The 21,384-nt window shown below is 33.1% G+C and overlaps 2 protein-coding genes across 4 annotated transcripts; both read right to left on the reverse strand.

Annotated features, from left to right (window-relative positions):
* Positions 1 to 685: 685 nt before the first annotated feature.
* LOC113863791 lies at positions 686 to 4,120 on the reverse strand. Its single transcript, XM_027497510.1, has 3 exons — positions 3,886 to 4,120; positions 2,233 to 2,392; positions 686 to 1,345 (listed from the first exon to the last, which is right to left on the reverse strand). Exons 1-3 carry the CDS (start codon positions 3,962 to 3,964, stop codon positions 1,087 to 1,089), a joined length of 498 nt encoding a protein of 165 aa, XP_027353311.1. The 5' UTR covers positions 3,965 to 4,120; the 3' UTR covers positions 686 to 1,086.
* LOC113863778 (MAG2-interacting protein 2) lies at positions 2,862 to 19,068 on the reverse strand. 3 transcript variants are annotated; one of them, XM_027497488.1, is made up of 13 exons: positions 18,936 to 19,068; positions 18,811 to 18,859; positions 18,522 to 18,695; positions 18,222 to 18,423; positions 17,839 to 18,020; positions 16,932 to 16,934; positions 15,560 to 16,574; positions 13,287 to 14,254; positions 11,260 to 11,348; positions 10,559 to 10,918; positions 8,960 to 10,181; positions 8,525 to 8,790; positions 2,862 to 8,189 (listed from the first exon to the last, which is right to left on the reverse strand). In XM_027497488.1, the coding sequence occupies exons 1-13, from the start codon at positions 19,011 to 19,013 to the stop codon at positions 5,592 to 5,594; spliced, it is 7,206 nt and encodes a 2,401-aa protein (XP_027353289.1). In that variant the 5' UTR covers positions 19,014 to 19,068; the 3' UTR covers positions 2,862 to 5,591. The 3 variants fall into 3 exon arrangements, with proteins under 3 accessions (XP_027353289.1, XP_027353280.1, XP_027353299.1); XM_027497479.1 differs by lacking the exon at positions 16,932 to 16,934 and having other exon boundaries at positions 15,560 to 16,553; positions 17,839 to 18,014; XM_027497498.1 differs by lacking the exons at positions 16,932 to 16,934; positions 18,522 to 18,695; positions 18,811 to 18,859; positions 18,936 to 19,068 and having other exon boundaries at positions 15,560 to 16,553; positions 17,937 to 18,014; positions 18,222 to 18,371.
* Between the last annotated feature and the right edge of the window lie 2,316 nt (positions 19,069 to 21,384).

Consider the following 21,384-nt stretch of genomic DNA (forward strand, 5'->3'; position numbering starts at 1 on the left):
TTTTATAAATTATACATTAACATAAATCAAATGTATAATTAATTAATTATTATTATAAATAGTATAAAATTCTACTAATTTAAAAATAAAAAAAATTACTCCTCTTTTTTTTTTCTCTTCTAAAATTTCCTCTCAAACAGTTTCTTAGATGTGACACTAATTAAAACTTGAAAAAAAAATATGGCAACCTCAAGTACTCATTTCCTTCCTCCCCTCCCCCGATTTATATTATGAAAAGTCAAGTTAATAACTTAATGATCCAGTTACTGAGATTGGTTTTCCACACATAAAATAACAGTGATGTTATGTAAAAAAAAATGATACAAATTCATATACAAATAAAGTACCTCTATGATTTAAAGGTAAAATAAAACATTATGATAATTTTTTATTTATTTATCCAAGAATCGTGTTTTGTCTTTACTAACAAAATCACTTGTTTTGTAAACTGTTCATATTAATTTTTTTTTTGTACAATTCATACTTAAGGTATAGAAACAATTCATTGATATATAAATTCGTATCAATTATTTTTGTAACATAATATCACTGATACATTTTCAATAAACAAATATAATGCAATTGCCATCGATATTTCCTTTTGTCAATATTTCTTTTAGACAACGAAATTGAACTTGGCAATTTCATTTAGACTTTTTACTAACATGTTTAGATTCATGTTTAAATGAACATAAATTCACATTTATAGATGTTTCAATGTGTTTCTAGATACACACGTCACTCTCACTTGTTCCAAACTCGACACAAAATTTGGGAGGGGAAATGACAACACTAACATAAGGTCCACATGAAATAAATTGTCTACCCCAGTAATCTGTGCATATTTGGATGGATCATCTGATCTGATACATGGTACAATGATTTAAACAAACTTTTATAATAGGATAAACAACCACTTGTCACTTGTGTAATTTTCATCTGAAAAGACTACAACATACAAATTATTAAAAGAGCTACAAAATACATTATTTGATACAAATAAGTATACACAAAATAATGCTTAATTATGTACATATAGATAAGTTTTACAGAGAACTTCACAATTCGATTGAATTATAGACACGATCATATCACACGGCTACGTTTAGCATCCGCAGCAGCAACTTCTAAATCCCCAATGAAAAAAAGGATCTTGTCCAAAATTCCACGACATGATCTCTCTTCAGTTAGAGAAGCTTCTCCAGTGAAGTCAATTTCTGATTTTAAAGTATGGTAACTGTGGCCAGTTGCTTTTTCCTTATTTTTTCTTGAACCCAAATATCGCTGTATCTCACCTTGATGAACAAGATAGTAGTCACTGCCTTCTCTAATTATCTTCAAACCCCTATTTGTGAAAGATGGAAAAAGTAATTCTCTCTAAGGTCAGAGACCAATTATTGTTGCAACAGGCTAGATTATTTATTGTATAATGTAGAGTGTGGATTGAATTTCATACTTAAAGTGTGTTTGGGAAAAGAGCTTAATTAAGTACTTATTCAATAAGATCTTTTCACACGAGGATTTGTAACATAAATTTGACCATAAACCTTATTGGAATAAGCCGATAATGACTTATTCCAATAGGCTATAACCTAATTTGGGTAAACTTGTGAATAAGTCTTTGTAAGAGAAGAAAAATAATATAAAAAATGAATAAACCCCTTTTATAAGTTAAAAATTAATTTATACCTTTCTACTTTTTATAAGTTATTTTTAACTTATGGAAGATGTTATATTTATTTTTATATATAATTTTTCTTACAAGAACTTATCCACGAGCTCACCCAAACAAGGCCTATCTATATCAAGAAGCTTCTTGTTAAGTTAAAAACAACTTATGATCTTAGCAAAAAAAAACAAAAAAAAAAACTTATGAGAATTATAAGTTATTTCCATGAACTCTATAAACTCTTCCCAACAGGCCCTTATTTGGTAATTCCAACACATTTTTAAGACAATAATTTGCTTTATTGAATAAGAATGGTTAATGTTAGAGCTAAAGCAAGATCCAGGTAAGAACCCAACATCATTGTTGAGGTTGCAGTTATTAGCAGTCAAGTTCATGTCATCTCAAGAGGAAAAACAATGAATGGGGGTGGATTATTGGAGGAGAAAGCAAAACTTCCTCGAGCCATCATGGTTATGGCATTCAAGATGAAACATGAGCTGTGTCTATAACTAAAAGTATGTGCATGCTCTCAGACTGTCATTAGAGTAAATTAAACAACTTACACTCCAACTCGATCACAACGATCTTGCACCTCGTATACATCTTTCCATGATTTTGAACCAATAGGAGCATAAAAAGCAGCATGATCTCCTCCCCATCTCTCCTTAAAAAGGTTAGACCATAGAGCATTGTCTGAGGCAATGAGCTTCCACTTCCTACATACTGTACAACAAATTGGCTTATCAAAATAAGGTAATACAATTCTGGAGCTAGAAAGACTTTAGGATTAAAACTTGTCAACATTATACTGTTTTTGGGGTGTTATTCATCTGCTATTAACACTCTCAGTTGCCAACTACCAAATCTATGGTTCCAACTCATGCTTATACTTGTGCTTAATATTATGCCTAACATTCAAAGGCAGACACAAGAGAAACTGACACTTGGGAAAAGTCCAAAACCCCATGCAGTTAAATGGCAGTAAGGTACAACGTAAAATAATGAGATTAATGTAACCTTTCTGATTTAAAATGATCAACCATTTGCAGATATTTTTCTGAAAGATGATACATGATTGTAAATGAAACCACATGAACCAAATAGGAAAATATTGTGCAACTTGCATCTCAGCCTAAAGATTTCAACTTGGAACAGTGGAACTTTTAGGTAGCTATTTATTTAGTCTTTTTTTATGGAAAGTAACAACCTTAAGAAGCTTCAAACATTACCATCAACTAATAAAAAATTTTATTTTCTAGAAATATACACTTCTTAAATTGTATCACTCCAACATGTTTTTCTTGTGGACCTAATCTAAATTTGTAATTTGATTCAATTGTATCCGTAGAAGAAGCGGCACACATCAAATGTCTGATGAAACTTTAAAATTGATTTTGATCTGTGTTATTCTCTGATCAAAGCATCAAATTTCAAGTTTAATTAAAAAAAAAACAGAAAATACCAATCAACATCATGTAGCAAAATTTAGCCAAGCTTCAGAAGTTAATGAGATTTTTTTTTTTTTTTTGTCATGTTTCTTGAAAAGCATGGTGATAGCTAGAATATGACAGAAGGAACAGAGCACTGTATATGATTGTTGCAAACTTGGTTGATAAGAGAATAGTGATTGGAATCTGTACAAGATAACTAGGGTAGGATTACTTGATACATATTGAGCAATATGTGACAAAGGTTGCAGTTTATTATATATTTCTTCCCAAAAGACGGAAACTATATAACAACCAGATCTTAATCCTGTTTTCGACTCCATTTGATCAATAGCTAATTTCGGTCTCAGAAGACAGAACATGAAATTTCAATTAGACATCCACGCTATTCACTGTATTGCCTTCCACCAATCTGTTTCTGATTTAAAAATGCATAAATTTAAGCATTAAATAAATGAAAGGCAGAGACAGTAACTATTAACATAAGAATGAACCACACAAATCAACAGAATTTAGAGGAACATCTCATGACCACTTTCAATTGCCATCTATATGGAGGAGCCAATTCAGACAGATAGAAAACAGAATAGATAATCCAAGCCGATATAAATAATTGAATCGAATTCAAAAAACCCAATTCGGATCTAATATCAATATTTCAACCGATAGAACATGCAACCACTTCCAAATTTAGAAAATGTTAATTGGATTGAAAAAAAAATGATATTTTTCAAACAACAATTTGATAATGAAGAGGGCATCATCGACCTTGTTGAGCAACAGCAAGATGCTGGTAGTCCAAGAAACCGAAAATCTTCGTACAGATTTCCAAAGGCAACGCCTCCATTTTGAGGATTTCACGATCTTAACTAGAACAATTCGTGTGCAACAACAAGAGTGACAGGTTTCGTTTCCACTTTTCACTTTCACCCAAGAGAGAAAAAGGTTATACTTTCGTCGTTCTCCCGCAGATTCTGTCCTACGATAGATATTAATAGTATACGGTACTGTTTCTAACGCTATCTTTTAGTTGAAACTTCTAGTAAAAGAAGCAACAACCGCTACATAATATTACGGTTTTAGTTAAGTTGAGATTAAGTAATTAACATAATAAAAATTTATTATAAAAATTATTTTGTTATATATTTATCATAATAAAATAGTAATAACAAATTGTTAATTTTAGATGTTTAATTTCAGTTATAAAAGTTGAACTTAATAAAATTATTAATATTATATATTCGCGCGTAAGTATATGTTAGTGTTGGGTATTTGCTCTATTTATCATCATCAGCTTGGGAGATCACATCCCATGAGTTTTAAAGATTTTACGGTAAGTAAATAAAAACTCATTTTTTTGTGCATAGCATAAAAGAAAACTCACTTAGTACAATAACCTAAGTGTTGTTATTTTATTATCATTATTACTATTATTATTATTATTACTACTACTACTTTTTATAAAAAATATTTTTGTTTTGTTTACTTAAAGAAAATTAAAAGTAAAATCTAGATTAGTCTATGTGACGATAAGCATTGAAAAAATTAATCTCTAAAATTTTAAAATAAATTTATTAATTTTCAATTTTATTATACATTAATTGTTATTAATAAATAACATTTGAAATATTAAAACGACGTCATCTTACGCAATCTCAAACTAATTTAAATAATTTTAATTTTTTGTACTATCCAATGTTTCCAACTACCTCAGTGACTAAACTTGTCATTATAAACATTGGCTACTCGTTATCGTTACCTTTTTCTTTCCTCCCTCCACTCCCATCTCTAAACTTGCCACGGTAACATTTCTCATTATCATTACCTTTTCTTCCTCCCTTCACTGTTTTCTTTGTAGTTATCCATAACTGCATTTTTCCATAACCCTTGTTTATGGCGACAATATCCTGGGCTCCTACATTCTATTACTGAAGGGCAAACACTAGTTCCCTCAAACTTGAATCCTTTTTTTCCCTCGTATGCACTTTGATTAATTTGATACTAATTCCTCCATCCTCATAATTTAAGTGCAACTCCACTAGCTTGTAAAATTCAATATTGTGATAACTAGCTTTTGTTAACAACTTTTTTGTAGCTTCCTAAATTAATATCAAGAATAAAAGGAGGTAAAGTCAATTAAATTTTCGCCTGTTCTTCGTTGAGTAGACAATGATACAAGTCCCAACGCCAGCTTGGAAGACATTTAGTTATGAACCAAAGCAACTGCCAACAAAAACGGGACTGAATTATATAGTCAAATAATACACATTCACATATATGAAAGGAAATTTGAATCTCTTGTTGGCGTTTCTTTTGACCAAACAATTCATCTCTATCTGAATGAAAATCTATATGTAAATAGTAATATCAACAAAAACCACCCTTGCATCCTAATTGATACAAATGCTACCCTAAAACTAACAATATGCTGAAATGGATAAAAAGGGGTAGCAGGGATAATCAATTTAAAACGATTAACAATTAACACTAGCAGAAAGCAACGGCAATACGGATTGAATCAAATTGCTCAGACTGCCTCTCAACCTGCTAACAGTATTCTTCAATGTTCTACATGTTTTCTCAACAGGGAACTCGTTGACCTGTAGCAGGGGTAGCTGCATTTCCAGATACCTACTAAGACTGGCCCCAGCAATGTTAATGAGATTTAGTGATTCATTAGTGTGCATAAATTTTGTGACAAGAAATCCAGCCAAAACATGTTGATCAGCCTTCACAAGTTCCGATATGAAATTAGGGAAAAGGATCCTTCTGAAAAGAAGCAACTGATCATGATCTTCACTATTGTTAATTCCTCTACCAGATACCAGAGCTTGTTGGCATTGATTGGATAAGTTTCCAACCAGGTAGCAGATATAAGAGAAAGTAGTACCACAGGTAGAGTCGGAGGTGATAGAAGTGAGAATCCCAGAAGATAAAATGAGAATTAATAACTCATAGTCCTTGCTCCTTGTTTGAGGGATGCCTTGTCTTGTGCTATCCTCAACTGCAACCAGGCACTGCAACTGTAATGTTTTGAAAGGCAGCAACAGTGTCAGCTTCAAAGCCAGAAAGCAATCAATGCCAAGTGCTATCTGGGTTAAGCGGCTAGCATCATCTTCATCAAGCAACATACCATTAGGTTTAAATGATGATTGATCAATCAGTCTTAGCACATCAGTAAACCTCGCTACCGTTATTAGTTTTCTAAAAATCTCCGCCCAACACAGATGTAAAGGGTGAACAAAAACAGAGTCTGCAGTCTTCTCTTTCTCAGGATTGTCTACTTCCTCAAGACTTTCCCATCCCTCATCCCAAGCATCATTATTCCAGTCATTTGCTCCATCAGATGCTTCAGCAGTGGTTTCTCCATCTTTACCTGCAGTGAAAAGTCCATCCCACTCTTCCAAAATAGCTAGCAGAGCATCAAAGTGGAGATCATCACTAGCTTCTCCACACAATCTCAAAAAGCAAGTCACAGCTGTGTCCGCATTCAATAGGTCATCAGGGGTAATTTCTATGCTAGGAGAGATTAATGCCACAAGCTGAGAAGATTTAAGAGCAATCAAAGTATTTGTAAACCTACTAGAAGAGTCTTTGCAATGTGGTGACTGCTTGTCAACATCAGTCTCACTATTTCTACTTGCATAAAGCAATTCATTCCATTCTTCCCATGGTTGAACATTGGCCAGTATTTCTGCAGAGAAACCCTTAATATTTTTACCTGAGATAAATTGCATAAGCTCTAGCACAAAAACTCGGATGGAACTGGGCAGCTGTAAATTATCAGAGAACTGGACCATTCTTTCCCAAACTACATGTCTAACACATTGCATAACTTTTAAATCACCTTCTAGCTTGCTTAAAGATGATAATATATGATACAGGTTCAGGCTCTCATGGGATCTATTGACCAATTCATGCAAAACAGCTTCCAAAATATCTAAATAGAAATGAGGAAGATCTTGCGAGCATGTACCACAACCAGAATCCGAACCAGTTTCAGATGACCCAACAGAAAAAACCTCTGCCACCGCACCAAACCCACAACCAGAAAAAATCATAGCTTTGCAGAAATTATAAATTTCTATAGAAGAATCGCCACTTAAGCCACAATTGACATAGCCATATATGCTTCCCCAGCCCTGACTAGGGGAGATGATATCCTCCATCACCAATTTCATAAAAACCTTCAGACAACTCATTAAGAATTGTGGATTGAAGCTCACAGTTTCCCCTGAATTTTCCTCCAATGCAATTTCCGTCATATCATCTGTCACTCTCATCCAAAAGTTCAGAAGAACAATAAGGCATTCTTGCCATGTTGAATTGTCAGGTAGGAGTCCATATGAGCTGTAGAGTGGTATGATTACAGTGAAGTAATGCTTCATGATCCCCAAAGCATCAGAATGGCTCAGAAGTCTGATATACAGTTGGCACAAATCATAGCTCTGTTCAAGCTTAGCTATAAAGCCTTGAAGGCATTCAGGAGTTCTAATACTAGAATCAGTTGTAACTTCAGACTCCAAAACTCTAAGCAAATTCAGGATGTAATACTTGTAGACATCCTGCCATGACATGAAACCCTCAGGCAATGCATCCCCATATATATTGACAAGAGCCTGTACCATTTTTGACAAAGCTGACAAGTTACTTTTCTCAATACATGCATAAACTTCGTCACTAAAGCACTCAAAGTTCAAACCATGTAACCCAGCAATATTTTTGAAGTTCAGGTTATTGATAAAGGATACATTTTTGCATTCTTGCTCAATGACCTTGTAATAATGAGCTAACCTTAGATTGGCATTTACATGACCAGCCTGTACTATTATTGGTGATAAATCTTTGGTATTTTCCAGTTGCAAGTAGCACTCTGATAACAGGCCATACAAATAAGCAAGGCGAAGTTTGTTGCACCCATCAATTGCAGGATATACAATTGTTGAGATGGTTTCAATGGTTTTGGCACTATTACCAATTATTTCTCCTTTATAAACTGCAACTTCAGCTGTAATGTCATCATTGGACCAGACATCAGAAACAAGGACAGCACTTAGGTAACGCAATAGCACCTGCACAAACAAAGTAATGAGATCTCATCAATGGATTCTGGTGCATTTAGTTCTAAAAACTAATTGACCTAAAGGCTAAAGCAGTTAAAGATGGTCTGAAAACAATTTTTATAATTCAACACTCCATGTGAGAGTTCATTGAGCATGAAAAATGAGCAAAAATACAAGTTTATAACTACTATATACTGAAAATTGATTGTACTTGATACTGAAAATTTACAGATACTAGTGTGGCCAATAATATAACTTTTACAACATTGTCAACGAGCCAAGAAACAAAAAGACAAATAGTTTCAGGGCAAGCAATACATTTTCATTCAAGGTTTAAATCATACCTCTGTACAGTTTAAGTCATAAGTGTCAGCCAATTTTAAAATATCCTTCAAAATTTGCTTTTTTTCAAACTTTACTGACTCAATGAGAGAGACAATGACATTCTCAATATAGATGGAGTCCCCTGACAAAAAGCGTTCTGTTTCAACCCCGGGAATTATTTTTTCTAGTGCCCTAGAATGCTCAGTGAGCCGCTTTTGCTCTTCTAACTTCAGTTTCCACTCTCTCCAAAATGAGGACTGTACCTTGCCAAGTTTATCTATATCATCTGAAAAAAAAAAATGCCTTAGTTACGAATGTCAAATAAGAAATAAATGAAGTATACAAGCATGACCAAAAACCATTATTTTCAAATGAAAACATGATAAAGAAAGGGGAAAAAAATGCAATCTAAGCATTAACCACTAAATAAATATACAATGAAAAAAGGCAACTACCAGAACTGGGTGATGCATGCTTTTCCTTAAATCTCCTCTTCAATAGCTCCTTCCGCTGAGCAGGGTCAGTCCCTATTCCAGAGTTGTGTAGTAAGCTGTATGCCATCCCAACACTCATGATGCTACAAATTTCTTGGTAATCTTTTCTTATTTTGAGCTGTTCTTCAATAATTTCTACCCCATTAAAGGCATCCACAAGATTCAGAAGATAGGAGCACCCCATTATATCTTCCTCTTCAGTGACTGGTGGTTCCATCATTGATTTTGCTATAGAGGCAATCAAATTGTCTCTTGGGGCAAATCCATTTCTAGCCAACCAGGACAAAATGGTAACCACAGCCTGTGTTCTGATATTTAGATACAGCTTTCCAGTACCAAAATTCTTATGATATCCTTTCTTACTTAATTCAAGCAACCAAGGGAGCTGTAAAGCTGCAAAAGACAGAACTTTCCCATTTTCAGTCAAGCTTGATGCCCAATCTGTTCGATCTCCAATAGCCAAGGTTTTTGCAACAATGGCAAGAATGTCTCTAGTTTTCTCGAGATGAACATCCTGATTGTCAGCACTATTACCATCAAACTCTTGAAAGCAACCATTTCTATCTAGTATATTTTGAAAATTTTGTTTTGGAAGTGAGTTTCCAGATGAGCCTTGCACTGATAATTTTGAAGGAGTTGTCCCTGTTGACATCATCAATGTTTCACACTGGCCTTGCATATCTAGATCTTTCCATGCATGGAGAAGCTCACTAATAGATTCCTCATCACAGTGGCTTAAAGCAAACCCTAATAGCTGCTTTCGAGAGTCCACATCCATATTTTTAAGGGCAGGACCTCTTGCAATAGCAGCACATAAATCCCATATGTAACCATGTCCTTTTCTGGCCAAACCAAGACAAAGATCAAAGGCCAATTGTAAATCACCAGAAACTGCAGCTTCTCTAGCAATAGCTTCCTCAACAGCTGATATTTCATCAGCAGACTTCAAGCCAAGAAGTTTGGCAACCTCAATAAGTTTATCAACTTGAAAATATGCTTCAGATTGATTTGTGATTGCCATTTTTACAATTTCCATAGGATCTTTTATTTGCCTGAACTGCATGGGCAGAATATTCAATCCAAGGTTTGGAAGTTCAACAGTAAGTGCATCAATAATATCTGCCTCTGCCTTCACATTTCCACTACTTGGATATAGATTGAGACATTCTCTAGCCTTCCAGATCTGGAGAAAATTGCAGCAACATAATTAATTAATCAATTCATGTAGTTAAGGTTAGGTTAGCATAATACAAAGGTGCTTAAAAGGCTATCCAGAACACCAATATAATCCAAAAATGGCCTTTTGAGTTGATTTAGATGGCAGTTGAGTTAAAAAGAGCATAATATTATGTGGAACTCAGTATGGTTTCAGTCACTATTTTAAAGTAGGAAAAAACTGTCAAATCTAAAAAAAAAAAAAAAAGGAAAATGTTGCACAATAGTTCTTACAGCTGAATTCATGTGCGTTAATATGATGAAGGATGCTTTGTCATCAGGAAGGGTAACAAAGATTTCAAATATTAGATGTTACATTTAATAAGTTGTTACAGGCAATCTTACTTCAGAACAGGAAAGACTTGAAGCTGAAAAAAAGTACTCCCTAGCTGCTTGAATGACAAGATTTTCAGCCTTCTCTGATGCCAAAGCAACTGAACTTGTACCCTTCAAGTAGTTTCGTGCAAGAGAAAACTTCCCAGCTTTAAGCAGTCCTCTGCAAAATTCAGTCAAAATATACTCTGGGTCCAGAAAAGGAAATGCCTTTTCCCTCAAGTACTGCATATCACGCCACATGCTGGCCCATTCACTATCTGATTGGCTAGGTTGACGGCGAATAAATTTAGAAAGAATAAGGCGAATAATCTGTTTTATGCCCTTTTCACCTGGTTGAGCTGCTAGGAAAAAGTTTAACGGCTTTGGGACCTGCATAGATCCATAAAAAGAACAACCTAGCTAAAAAACATGAATTGTTGTAGAACTAGAATCATATTGCCACCCAAAACTGTAGGGGAAAATGCTAAACGAAAATTATACAACTCAAACTATCATGACATACACATTGAAGTACAATTAATTTGATTTCACCATATAATCAATTAACTTATGTCTTGTTTGTATTGGATTCTTCTGACTGTAAACTGAAGAAAAAACAGAGCCCTTTGAAATGCCACTTAGGGGTATATACAAACAGGCCAATAGAGATCACCTTCATGAATAACAAAAGGCATACAAGTTTGATTGCTCATATAAGACACACTACCAACCTGGTAAAATGCCAAAAGCCTCCCTGCTTCAATATGACCTTCAGCAATTCTAAGTCTTCTCTCAAGATTCTCAACTTGAATTGCACCATCTGTTCAATAATACATATTTTAATGTGCTCATAAATAGCTTGGTACTAAATGTGACTGAACTAACCATATCCATAACAATTTGCTCAACAATGCATGCAGACACACATAGTTCTGCAGCATGTGTCATTGGTAAGATTTGGGATTCAAATTATATTTCACACCCCAGCTCAACAACACAAACATATGTCAATCAAATAAACAACTTAAGGACAGAAAACAATATTAAATAGCAGGATTGCACGCAGAAATTTTATCCACACTGAATGACCCAAACAAGAGAAGCAATTTTCAACACCAGATTCAGTACTCTCTGGTGAAGGAAAGCAACTAGGCTAGGAACACTGCATAATATGTGTTCTAGGATCTAAGACAAGGAAGTAGACACTGATTTGTAACACAAACAACAGCAGCTTTTGCTTATTAGGCGAAATCGGTTATATGGATCACATGACATCAATGAATTTGATCAAAAATCAAACTTTGAAATATATTGTTCATCATAAAATTTCTTTTAATATTTTTTTCTGAAGTTTTTTAGCCTCCCTTTATCCTTTTTCACAAGGTTAAAAAATCATGCAATTCACTTTCCTCATTAGAGCTTCCAATGGCTTCCTTTGTATATGTCTAAACTACCTTAACTAATTTTTCATATTCTCCTTGGATAAGTATCACTCTAATATCATTCCTTGTATTCCGAATTTATTCTTAACAAAATGTTGACTTTTGACAAAAAAAAGAGAGAAAAGTATCACTCCAATATCTCCTCATACACAATCATTCCTTTTTGGTGTGATCATACATTCATTTTAACATTCTTATTTTTACTACTCTTTTTGTGTTGTTATTTTTTAAGTTTAACATTCACTATCATAGAAGTTAACTAATCATATAGTAATTCAATAAAACCTTTTGTTTAGTGGGTATTTTGTAATTATAAATAACTTTTGATAACTTTCTCTATGTTAATCACCTAACTTGCATTCTATATGTAATATCTTCATTAATATTCTCAACATTTTGTAAAATTGACCTCAAATACTTAAATTTAAAAACTTATAATATGACATCATTTTCAACTTGTATCCCCAAATCATTTTCATCTTGTTTTTTGCTCACTAATTTGCAAAACGTGGGGCCAAAAATACACATGATGGTGAAATTTTCAAAAGCATGGAGGAAGGTTATCTTGGAAAGCTGTAGAGTCAATAGAAAATGTTTGGGTTATTTTTCTTTTACTATTAGTAATCCATGTGCCTGTGATAAATAGGTGGTGAGGATTTCAAAAACTGAGAAGAAAGTTAGGCATGGAAAACTAGATTCATTAGAAGACATTTTATTTTTTTTTTATTTTAACATTTAGGAATTTGATGTAATAGGGTAGATGAGACAGGAAATCCTACATTACGATTCTTTAAAAAATTAAAAAAATAAAGGGGTAGGAGAGAGGTTTTAAAGATTCCAAATTCAAAGCAAAATAAAACTCCATATTCAAATGATCTATGGATCGAATCACAGTTGTTAATTAATTGAAATACTCCAAACATATCTTAATACAATATTCCCATCCAGTTATACCTGTTGTACAGCAAATGGCTAGGGAAAAATGTATCCACTGATTCACATGTATCTGTTGACATTTCTGTATAATATTCTATGCATTGAAAAAAAATCCAGGGTAGAAGAACCAAGCATAAGCTTGGGAGACCCCCCCAAGGAAAAAGGCTGTTATTCCTGAAATTCCTCTATGATTATGAATAATAATTTGTTAAAAAGGTGATGATGCCCTCGTAAATGTTTTTGCCCTTTTCCTTTCAACTATGTTAGTGAAACACAGAGAAATGTTGACAAGGTATAAAGTAAACCACCCACCAATAAATTATTAAAATTACATCTCATTGTCATTAAGGAATTAGAATTGACATGAAAGCCAAACTCACCATGTAGTTGAGGAAGTTTAGACAGTATGGCTGTCATGATACTCCACCTATCTGTAACTGTGGACAAATATATGCATTGCAAAGCACAATTAACAGCTTCAACCTCAGTTTTGAAATAGTCATTACTGTGGAAGTTTCTGCACCCTTCTTCAATTACCACCAAGCATATGTCTAATTTATTCTCCAAAGCAGTTTCCTTCAACCATCTGACAAGAAATGATTCTTCTGTATTTTGATATGTAGGATCAGAAAGAGTGACATCTCTAATTAAGGATACCCAGTGAAACTTTTCACGCATAAATGGAATGGCTCTGTTATGTAATCTTTCATTTACATTTTCTTCTTTGACTCCCTTAAGCATGAATTTAAATTTATCATAGTCTGACAATTCTCCCCACGCGTCAAGACTCATATTGAAGCTCATTCCACTATCATTGTCATCAGAATAAATAATTTGATGTAAGTATAAGACATCCTGATGGAACTGCTGCAACTCAGATATGCCTTTGCGAAGAGCAAACTCAAGTAGGCTGAGGCAATTATCCAGCTGCCCACTAAAATTATCCATAGCTTTTGCTCTATTTGTATACCAATTTGAGAGCTCATCAATTGATGGCCAATGAAATCCAAGAAAATGCTTAACAAGAGGTTCAGTTTTGACTTGGATTTGAATCTCATGGTTTGTAACTGATGTATTGATGAAGTGAACCATCTTCTCACATTCAACCCAATCATCCTGCCTCACAGCAACACCAGATGGAGACCTCCCAGGAAGAAGTTGTCCATACATTTGTACAGGAACTGTTTCTGGGATGGTAGCTAAAATTTCCAGCATAAAGGGAGACAAAGAATATGGATGACGCTTGAAGAGCAAGTTCAACGCACCAATTTTTCCACTTTCTGCCAGTGCTACAGCAGCTTCATTAATAGGCATAATGCGAAATTTGCCATATTCCTGCATAGAAAACCTGCAGAAAACTGTGTCAATGAATTTCGTGTCAGTGGAAAAGAATTATTGAAGAATCACAAATGATAAAAATCCTATCATTTTAAACCATTACCATGATCATATATTGGAATGTGACTATATTTATGCATGTAAGTTTGTTAGTGATCTATGGTGAGATGGGTATTTGCAATGTTGCCAACAAAAGAAAATAAGTAGACAAAGTCCAGTTAAAATTTTAAATCTTACAATTGAAGAACTCATCATTATGAGCTAAGATTTAAGAATACATAAGGATATGCCAATATTTCAATTTAAAGACTTCTTTTGTGTGCACGCACGCATACATGTATAACAACAACCAAGCCTTATCTCATTGGATGAGGTCAACTACATCGATCATTAGACGCCATTGAGTTCGGTCAAAAATCCAATTTTAAAAAATCTGGTTAATAAAAAAGTCTCTTTTAATAAAAGAAACTGAGAAAATAGATGGTGGAGAAACCTAATTAACCATTTGTTCAATAATCCTCCCCCCTTAAATTTGCAAATTATGGAAAGATAACTTTGGGAATCCAAAACTTATCATATAAATGCTACTTTTCTCGCCGATGATGATATGGGCCAACTAGAAAAAATATAAAGTGCATATTACAATGAAAAAATCATCACTAGAGTGCTACATGGGAATACAAAGGCTTAGAAAAGTTATGGTGAAGATAAAACCAAGATTGATACAAAACCAATTTTAAGTGTCATATTTATTTTGCCTGATCCAAGTTGTGTGTGGAAAATGTAGTTCTCAGTTTAAATTGGTTCTCATCTCTTCTTACATGGTTCTGCTTTTGTTTTACATTGGAACTTTGGAACTTTTGGCCTTTGCTCAGAGCTAGGTTGGTTTTAGGTCCTTGGAAGATGTTGTATTATCAATCATCTTTAATGATTTTGGTAGAAGAGGCTAAAGTCTAGCAGCCATATGCAACCCATGCTACAATTCAGTGCATATGATTGGATCATAGCTCTTGGCTTCCATTTGGTGTAAATTACACAGATTTTTATTTAGAAAAGGTTTCCCCAACAGATGTGCTTAGGTATTGAGTAACTTTGCTTGATTGATATTCTTTTTTCCTTGTGTTTTGCTCTTTTTTATAGAGTTTCCCTGTCCTCCAACTCATTTAATTCCTTCTTAGTCTTAATGATATTTCTATTTCAATAAAATAAATTGAAAAAGAAATATATATTAAAAAACTTGTAAAATATTTAAGCAAAGCATTGAAAACATACAGGTTATTTTTGTCAAAATTGATGTCTATAACTTTCAAAATACCTGCCCATGTTTATTCCAAGATATGTTTCCAGCCTGTCTCTAAATTGCAAAATTTGAAGTCTGGCCAAACGAATATCCCATACTTGACTAGAATTATCATCATCAACTTCTGAGAATCTATGATGGTCAGTAATGCGTAGGCCATAAGCCAGTAAAGCCTTAACAGCATCTTCAGTCGGTCCAATCCTATCAACACATTCAGAAAGTACAAAATCTCTATCCTTAATATTTGACAAAAACATATTTATTTCATTTACTCCTTGGCTAGAATTCAACCACTGTGACTTCAGAACTTCGTCTTTATCTAATCCATGACTATCAGCAAAATCCAGAGCATCCTCATATCTTTTCTTGCTAATCAATATACCATACATTTCAGGGACAGATTTTTCAGCAAATGAAACAAGGTGCCAGAGCAACCTAGAAAGGTGAAATTGATTAAGCCTATCTTCAATTATCCACTCTGTCTGATGCAACTCTTCCATTGATCCAAAATCAGAAGGATTATATCTTTCTTTGGATGATAGACTCACCAAAAGGAAAACACGGCCCTTATATCTTTGTGCTCTTTCAAGCACAGGTAAAAAATATGCAGGATCCTCTTCTGGAACTTTAGAACCAGTAAGGATGTCAACGAACATAACCACACCATTCCTATCTATAATGGCAAGGATATGATCACACCACCAAGTAAAATCCAAAAAAGCTTTGCTTCCTCCATTTGATAAATTATCAAATGTTTGTGAATCATCTCTCTCACCCAGGGCAATCTGGGAGAGTGTAAAGCCTTCTATGTCCAGCTTAAAAATATGCAAGCTCCCTGTCAAATCCAGAGTAGCAATGAATGTAGCTTGTGGTGAGATTAGCACCTTTGGAAATGTCAGTTGACCTCTGTAGCCTTTTGGCTTTATATATAATCCCTCAAATTGCAAAGAGAACAACTGCTCCAGTTCTGTACTTGAATTTCTGTGCAAAAGAGAAATATGGAAAGATCCTAAAATGGATATATGTGAGACTAGTTAGAGAAGAACTTGGTCCAATAATAATTTATTTGATAAAAGAAGAAATATTGTTAAGAGAATACAGTGGAAGAAGTACAAAAGCAAAGGATAATAAAACATTGTTCTGAAATTTGAATTAAGAACACATAATACAAGTTCAGTAATGAATTACTCCATGTCCATGATCCAAATAAAAAAATGGATTTCCATGTTTATTCTACGACATGAAATCAGTAAATATAACCAATAAAAAAATATCATGGCTTGAATTGATGCCCAAACAAAATTCTCTTATCAAAATAAAACAACCACCACACCTTTGACCTCTAAATCCTTAATTGTTTTGCCTATAGTTTTTTTCAGTCTCCCACTACCTCCATACGATCTACTCTCTTTATTAAGGCTTCCACAGGTCTTCTCCACACATTCCTAAACCAATTAGGGCAAGATTCTACCATTTTTTTCCTACAAGTTCCTATCCCAACTTTCTCTTTGATATAATCATTTTTAATCATATCTTATTTAGTATGTCTACTCTTCAAATGCAACATCTTCATCTCTACTGCATTGAGGAGAAAACAGAATACATACACATAATAGAAGATACACGTTGCATTTTAGACCCTTAATTAGTTACTTTTAATAGAACTTCAAACATTTAAAAAATTCAAAACATGTTATGGTTCAAACTTTCTTGTAGAGTTGTAGCTTAAACCCACCTGTATTTGTTATGAAGTAATTATAATTATTTAAACAGCCAACTTCTGAAATTATGAAAAAAAAAAAGAGAAACTTTTTATACAGAAGAAAGATAAAAATAAGAACTATATCCTTCTAAAAATTTAAAACAGAGGACATCAGACATTATAATTATACAGAGAAGACAGGCACAGTACATAGTTCAATCATAAAAAAGTTCTTACGACTACAAGCAGAGCATGGAGGTAAGCGTGAAGCAGATTGCACAATTCAGCTGTGAATTTTACCCATCGAGGTAAAGGTTTCTAATCACGTATGAACTTTATTTTGATTTTGCAAATATTTATTAAGATGTTATCTTTGTTGTTTTGTTTCTTTTTATGTCTTTCCCTTGTTAAATTTGACTGACATGAATCAGATGAAAGGTTAAAGCTAGTAGTCAGAAGCAAGTGAAGCAATAGCATAAAGTCATCATTTGTCTAACACACAATCCACTGCTTTAATTCCTAACCAACACTTATAACGTAGAAAAAATAATTGAGAAAAACCAAAAAATAAAATAAAATAAAAATAAAATACCAGAGTTCTTGTGAACAGCCACAAAAAGGTTAAGTTCAATATGGCGGTCAAAGCAGAAAATAGTGTCGCAAATCTGACTCCTGTGATTAGAAATGTACTTGGGAAAGGTAGAGCCACTTTGTCCATGACTGATCTCGATTTGTTGAAGTGAACCATCCGATGTAACAACAGAGAACCTACACCTCAAACAATACCAACATTTCAGACTGACATGCCATCTCTCTTTAACAAATGCTTCCCAACATTGCTTTAATTCAGTGTGGAAGTTTTCCAAACAAAGACAGCATGACCATATTTTTCAAATCAGCAACAAACTACTCACGTTTTTGGGCTGTGTACAGTATATCACAAGCAAGGGATGTAGAGAAAGGAAAGAAACTTACAAGTAAGACTCGTGTGCGCCAAAATCGTCATCCGAAAATAGACCAACGACTGGTGAAGACAGTTTCAAATGCTTCTTCGTAATTTCTGCCACTACTTCGCCACTGAATTTGATAAAATACAACGTATCAGAGTCATCAGCAACTCCAAGAACGTCATCATCCTCAGACCAAGCTCCTACACTAAATGTACCAAAGCTGGAATCTAACGAACCAATAGCAAATCAGAATGAAATCGCATTTTCACTTTTCAACAGAATCCAAAGAAGGCAAGATTTCAGAGAGTAACTAAATAAATCTCACTGGTGAAAACAGCGCATGGATGTCGATACTCATCCTCTTTACGCAGAATCGTTATCCGATTTCCCGCGGCAACTGCGACATGTTTGGCAGTAGGGGAAACAAACAGCGACACCAATCTTCTGAGTCTCTTTGGTTGATTATATTCAGTCCATTTCTCTTTTAGTTGGCTAACGCCTTCACACACAGTAAGATACATGAATTGGATCCAAATCCAAACGAGCATTGATAAGGATTCAGCGAAACCAGAACCGAACGTGTTCGGAAGTGAAAAAAGAAAAACGAAACTTACCTCGAGAAGAAAGCAAGGAGAGAAAGCTAGCCTTAGCGCCTCCATTTTCCTGAAATTCGAGAATGATGAAGAAAAGCGAGGGAATAAGAGTGAGAATCGGAAGAGAGAATAGAAGAGACGCTGACCTGTTGGTGTTGGTTTTGTTGTTGTTGAGGATGGTAATTGGAAGCGTGACGTCGCGTCTCGTAAAGCGGCACCTCCATATGGAACCGTTACGCTGTTTTCTTCAAAACCCCGCTCCTCAAAAACTGCACCGCATTCGAGTGCTTAGCTTAGGTACAAGAAAACCAGAGAGAGATACCTTCGGCTTCGGTTCGTTCCCATTTCTCGATGATCATGGATTCTTCTTCTTCTTCTTTATTTTTATTTTTATTTTTATTTTTTTGGTGACTTCGGAGTTGGGTCCTCACTGCGGTGGAGATCCAATGTTAAACTTCGGCACGATATTGAACAAAATGGGCTTGGTTGGGCCTTGGCAAATATATAAAACAAAACAAATATTTTTTTATTTTATTTTTAAGATCATCCTATATTAGTTGTTGAAACTTTGATTAACCTTGACCGAAAAAGAGAAACTTTGGATAACCACGTTTAGTTGGATAAATCAACCAAAGTTGCTGCTGACCTGAGCCTTGCTTTAGTCTTGGTTCTTTTTTTGCTTGTAATCTATAAATAAAAAGACGATAATAAGGTACGGTATTTTTATAAGAATACATTTTATATTCTCTCAGGTAAAATAATTATTATCATTAATTTTAAATTAATAAATAATGAAATTAATAATTTATTTAAAAAAATATAAATACTCTTTAATTTTATAAAATATTAAAAAAATTATAACCATTAATTTTTAAAAAGTATATAATATCTTTTCAAGTTACGAGTATCATAATAAATATTATATTATCAATGTTGTAAAATTATGATTAATTGTTGACTTTCTTAATGCTGAATTATTGATTAAACTAGTAAGTCATTAGTCAAACTAAATGTGTGTACGATAAAAAATAGTATTCATTATTTTTTTTTTTATAATTGTTAGAAATGCTTTATTTATTGGCATCTGCCTTTGCTGTGTTTTTATGAGATTTGATACGAGGGTGTTTTTTCTTTTTTTATTTTTATTTTGATCAAACATGATACGTGGACATAGTGAGAAGCTTGCGAGACGTGTCTCAAAATAAAAAATTTGTAATATAGCTTAAGGTTGAGCTAAAGATTATTATCACTCTAAACCCTAAATATCCAATTACTATCACTCTACAAGCTAAACTAGGGTAGGATTGGAGTTTTTTTGCCATATTATGGTAATTAAAAAAAATTATCGAAATAGAATTTCAACGTAACAAATTTTCAGTCTGGGATAGAGAATGTCAAGTGGCATCAAAATCGTCCAAAAGCAGGACAACACTAAAAACAAAAAAAACAAAAAAGTGAAAAATCTTATCAACGACTAGAAATAAACATTACACATGATTAACTCTTAAAGGAGTTAGCTAGATCTGTGCCAACTTTGGTGTCAGCTACATCAGGGACGATAGTAAGGTGATTGGTCTACGTGGCTTATACATTTGACCATTTAGAGGCGCGAGTTCCCTTTCCTTTCTTCCTTGCTCCATTCATTTTCGCAGATTTTACCTTTTACAGATTCACTTGAAAAAAAAAACACAACATATGTTGAAATTTGTGGGCATCCAAAATCTATTTTGTGTGAGAAAATACATTATAAAAGATAAAATAATAATAATGTGAATATATTTTGTTTTTAAATATAGTATTTATTTAGATTGCATGCATGTAACTTTGAGATGGGGAGCATGTAAAGGATTTGTAGGTGAGGGGGTGAAGCACTCGTTCATTAAAAAGAGGGTCCAAATCGAGACGAAACCAAACTGCAGAGGTGCACAAATTTGCTTGTTTTTAAAAATTATATTAATTTGTGTATTTGTAAAAATTAAAATTTCAGATAAATTTTATAGCAATTATATAATATAATATATATAATTTATATATTTATAATTAGTTTGTTTAAAAATATATTAAATTAAAATTATAGTAATTAGATGATATTTATTAATTATTAAATAATTAGATGAATTATTATTGTAATAAATTGATAAATTAAGAGGAAAGAAAATTATATATAATTTTATGGTTCAGGAAAAAAAACATGGTAATGAAAAAATATATATGAAATGCAGTGAAAATAATAAATAATTAATGTAGGATAAATAATAAATTTTATATGTTGATGGTAAATTAAGATACAAATAAAATATTTGCGAAAAAAATATTAGATGCAGTAAAAATAATATTTACTTTTTGAAAAAGAGTAAATAGAATATTTTTATTAAAATTATTGTTAAAAAATAAACATATACAGTTATACTATAGAATAGATAAAATATGAAAAAAAATATAATAATGATAAATAGATTTAAAGTATTATAGTCATAAAAAAATTAATTATAAAATATAATAATTTTATCTTTAAATTTATTTAAAACATTACATATTGAAAATAAATTTTATAATTTAAGAAAAAAATTATTATTGAATATGAATAATAAAATT

Source organism: Abrus precatorius, unplaced genomic scaffold (genome assembly GCF_003935025.1).
Source record: "Abrus precatorius isolate BTA unplaced genomic scaffold, Abrus_2018 Scaffold10, whole genome shotgun sequence".
Classification (NCBI taxonomy): Eukaryota; Viridiplantae; Streptophyta; class Magnoliopsida; order Fabales; family Fabaceae; genus Abrus; species Abrus precatorius.

Coding starts and splice junctions, on each gene's coding strand:
- LOC113863791 (XM_027497510.1), bottom strand. CDS start 3,964: ATGGAGGCGTTGCCTTTGGAAATCTGTACGAAGATTTTCGGTTTCTTG. Junction 2,393..3,885: donor TCTTGCTGTTGCTCAACAAG/GTCGATGATGCC, acceptor TTTGTTGTACAG/TATGTAGGAAGTGGAAGCTC. Junction 1,346..2,232: donor CGTTGTGATCGAGTTGGAGT/GTAAGTTGTTTA, acceptor TTTCACAAATAG/GGGTTTGAAGATAATTAGAG.
- LOC113863778 (XM_027497488.1), bottom strand. CDS start 19,013: ATGGAGGTGCCGCTTTACGAGACGCGACGTCACGCTTCCAATTACCAT. Junction 11,349..13,286: donor TAAACTTCCTCAACTACATG/GTGAGTTTGGCT, acceptor ATTATTGAACAG/ATGGTGCAATTCAAGTTGAG. Junction 10,182..10,558: donor CAAGTCTTTCCTGTTCTGAA/GTAAGATTGCCT, acceptor AATTTTCTCCAG/ATCTGGAAGGCTAGAGAATG.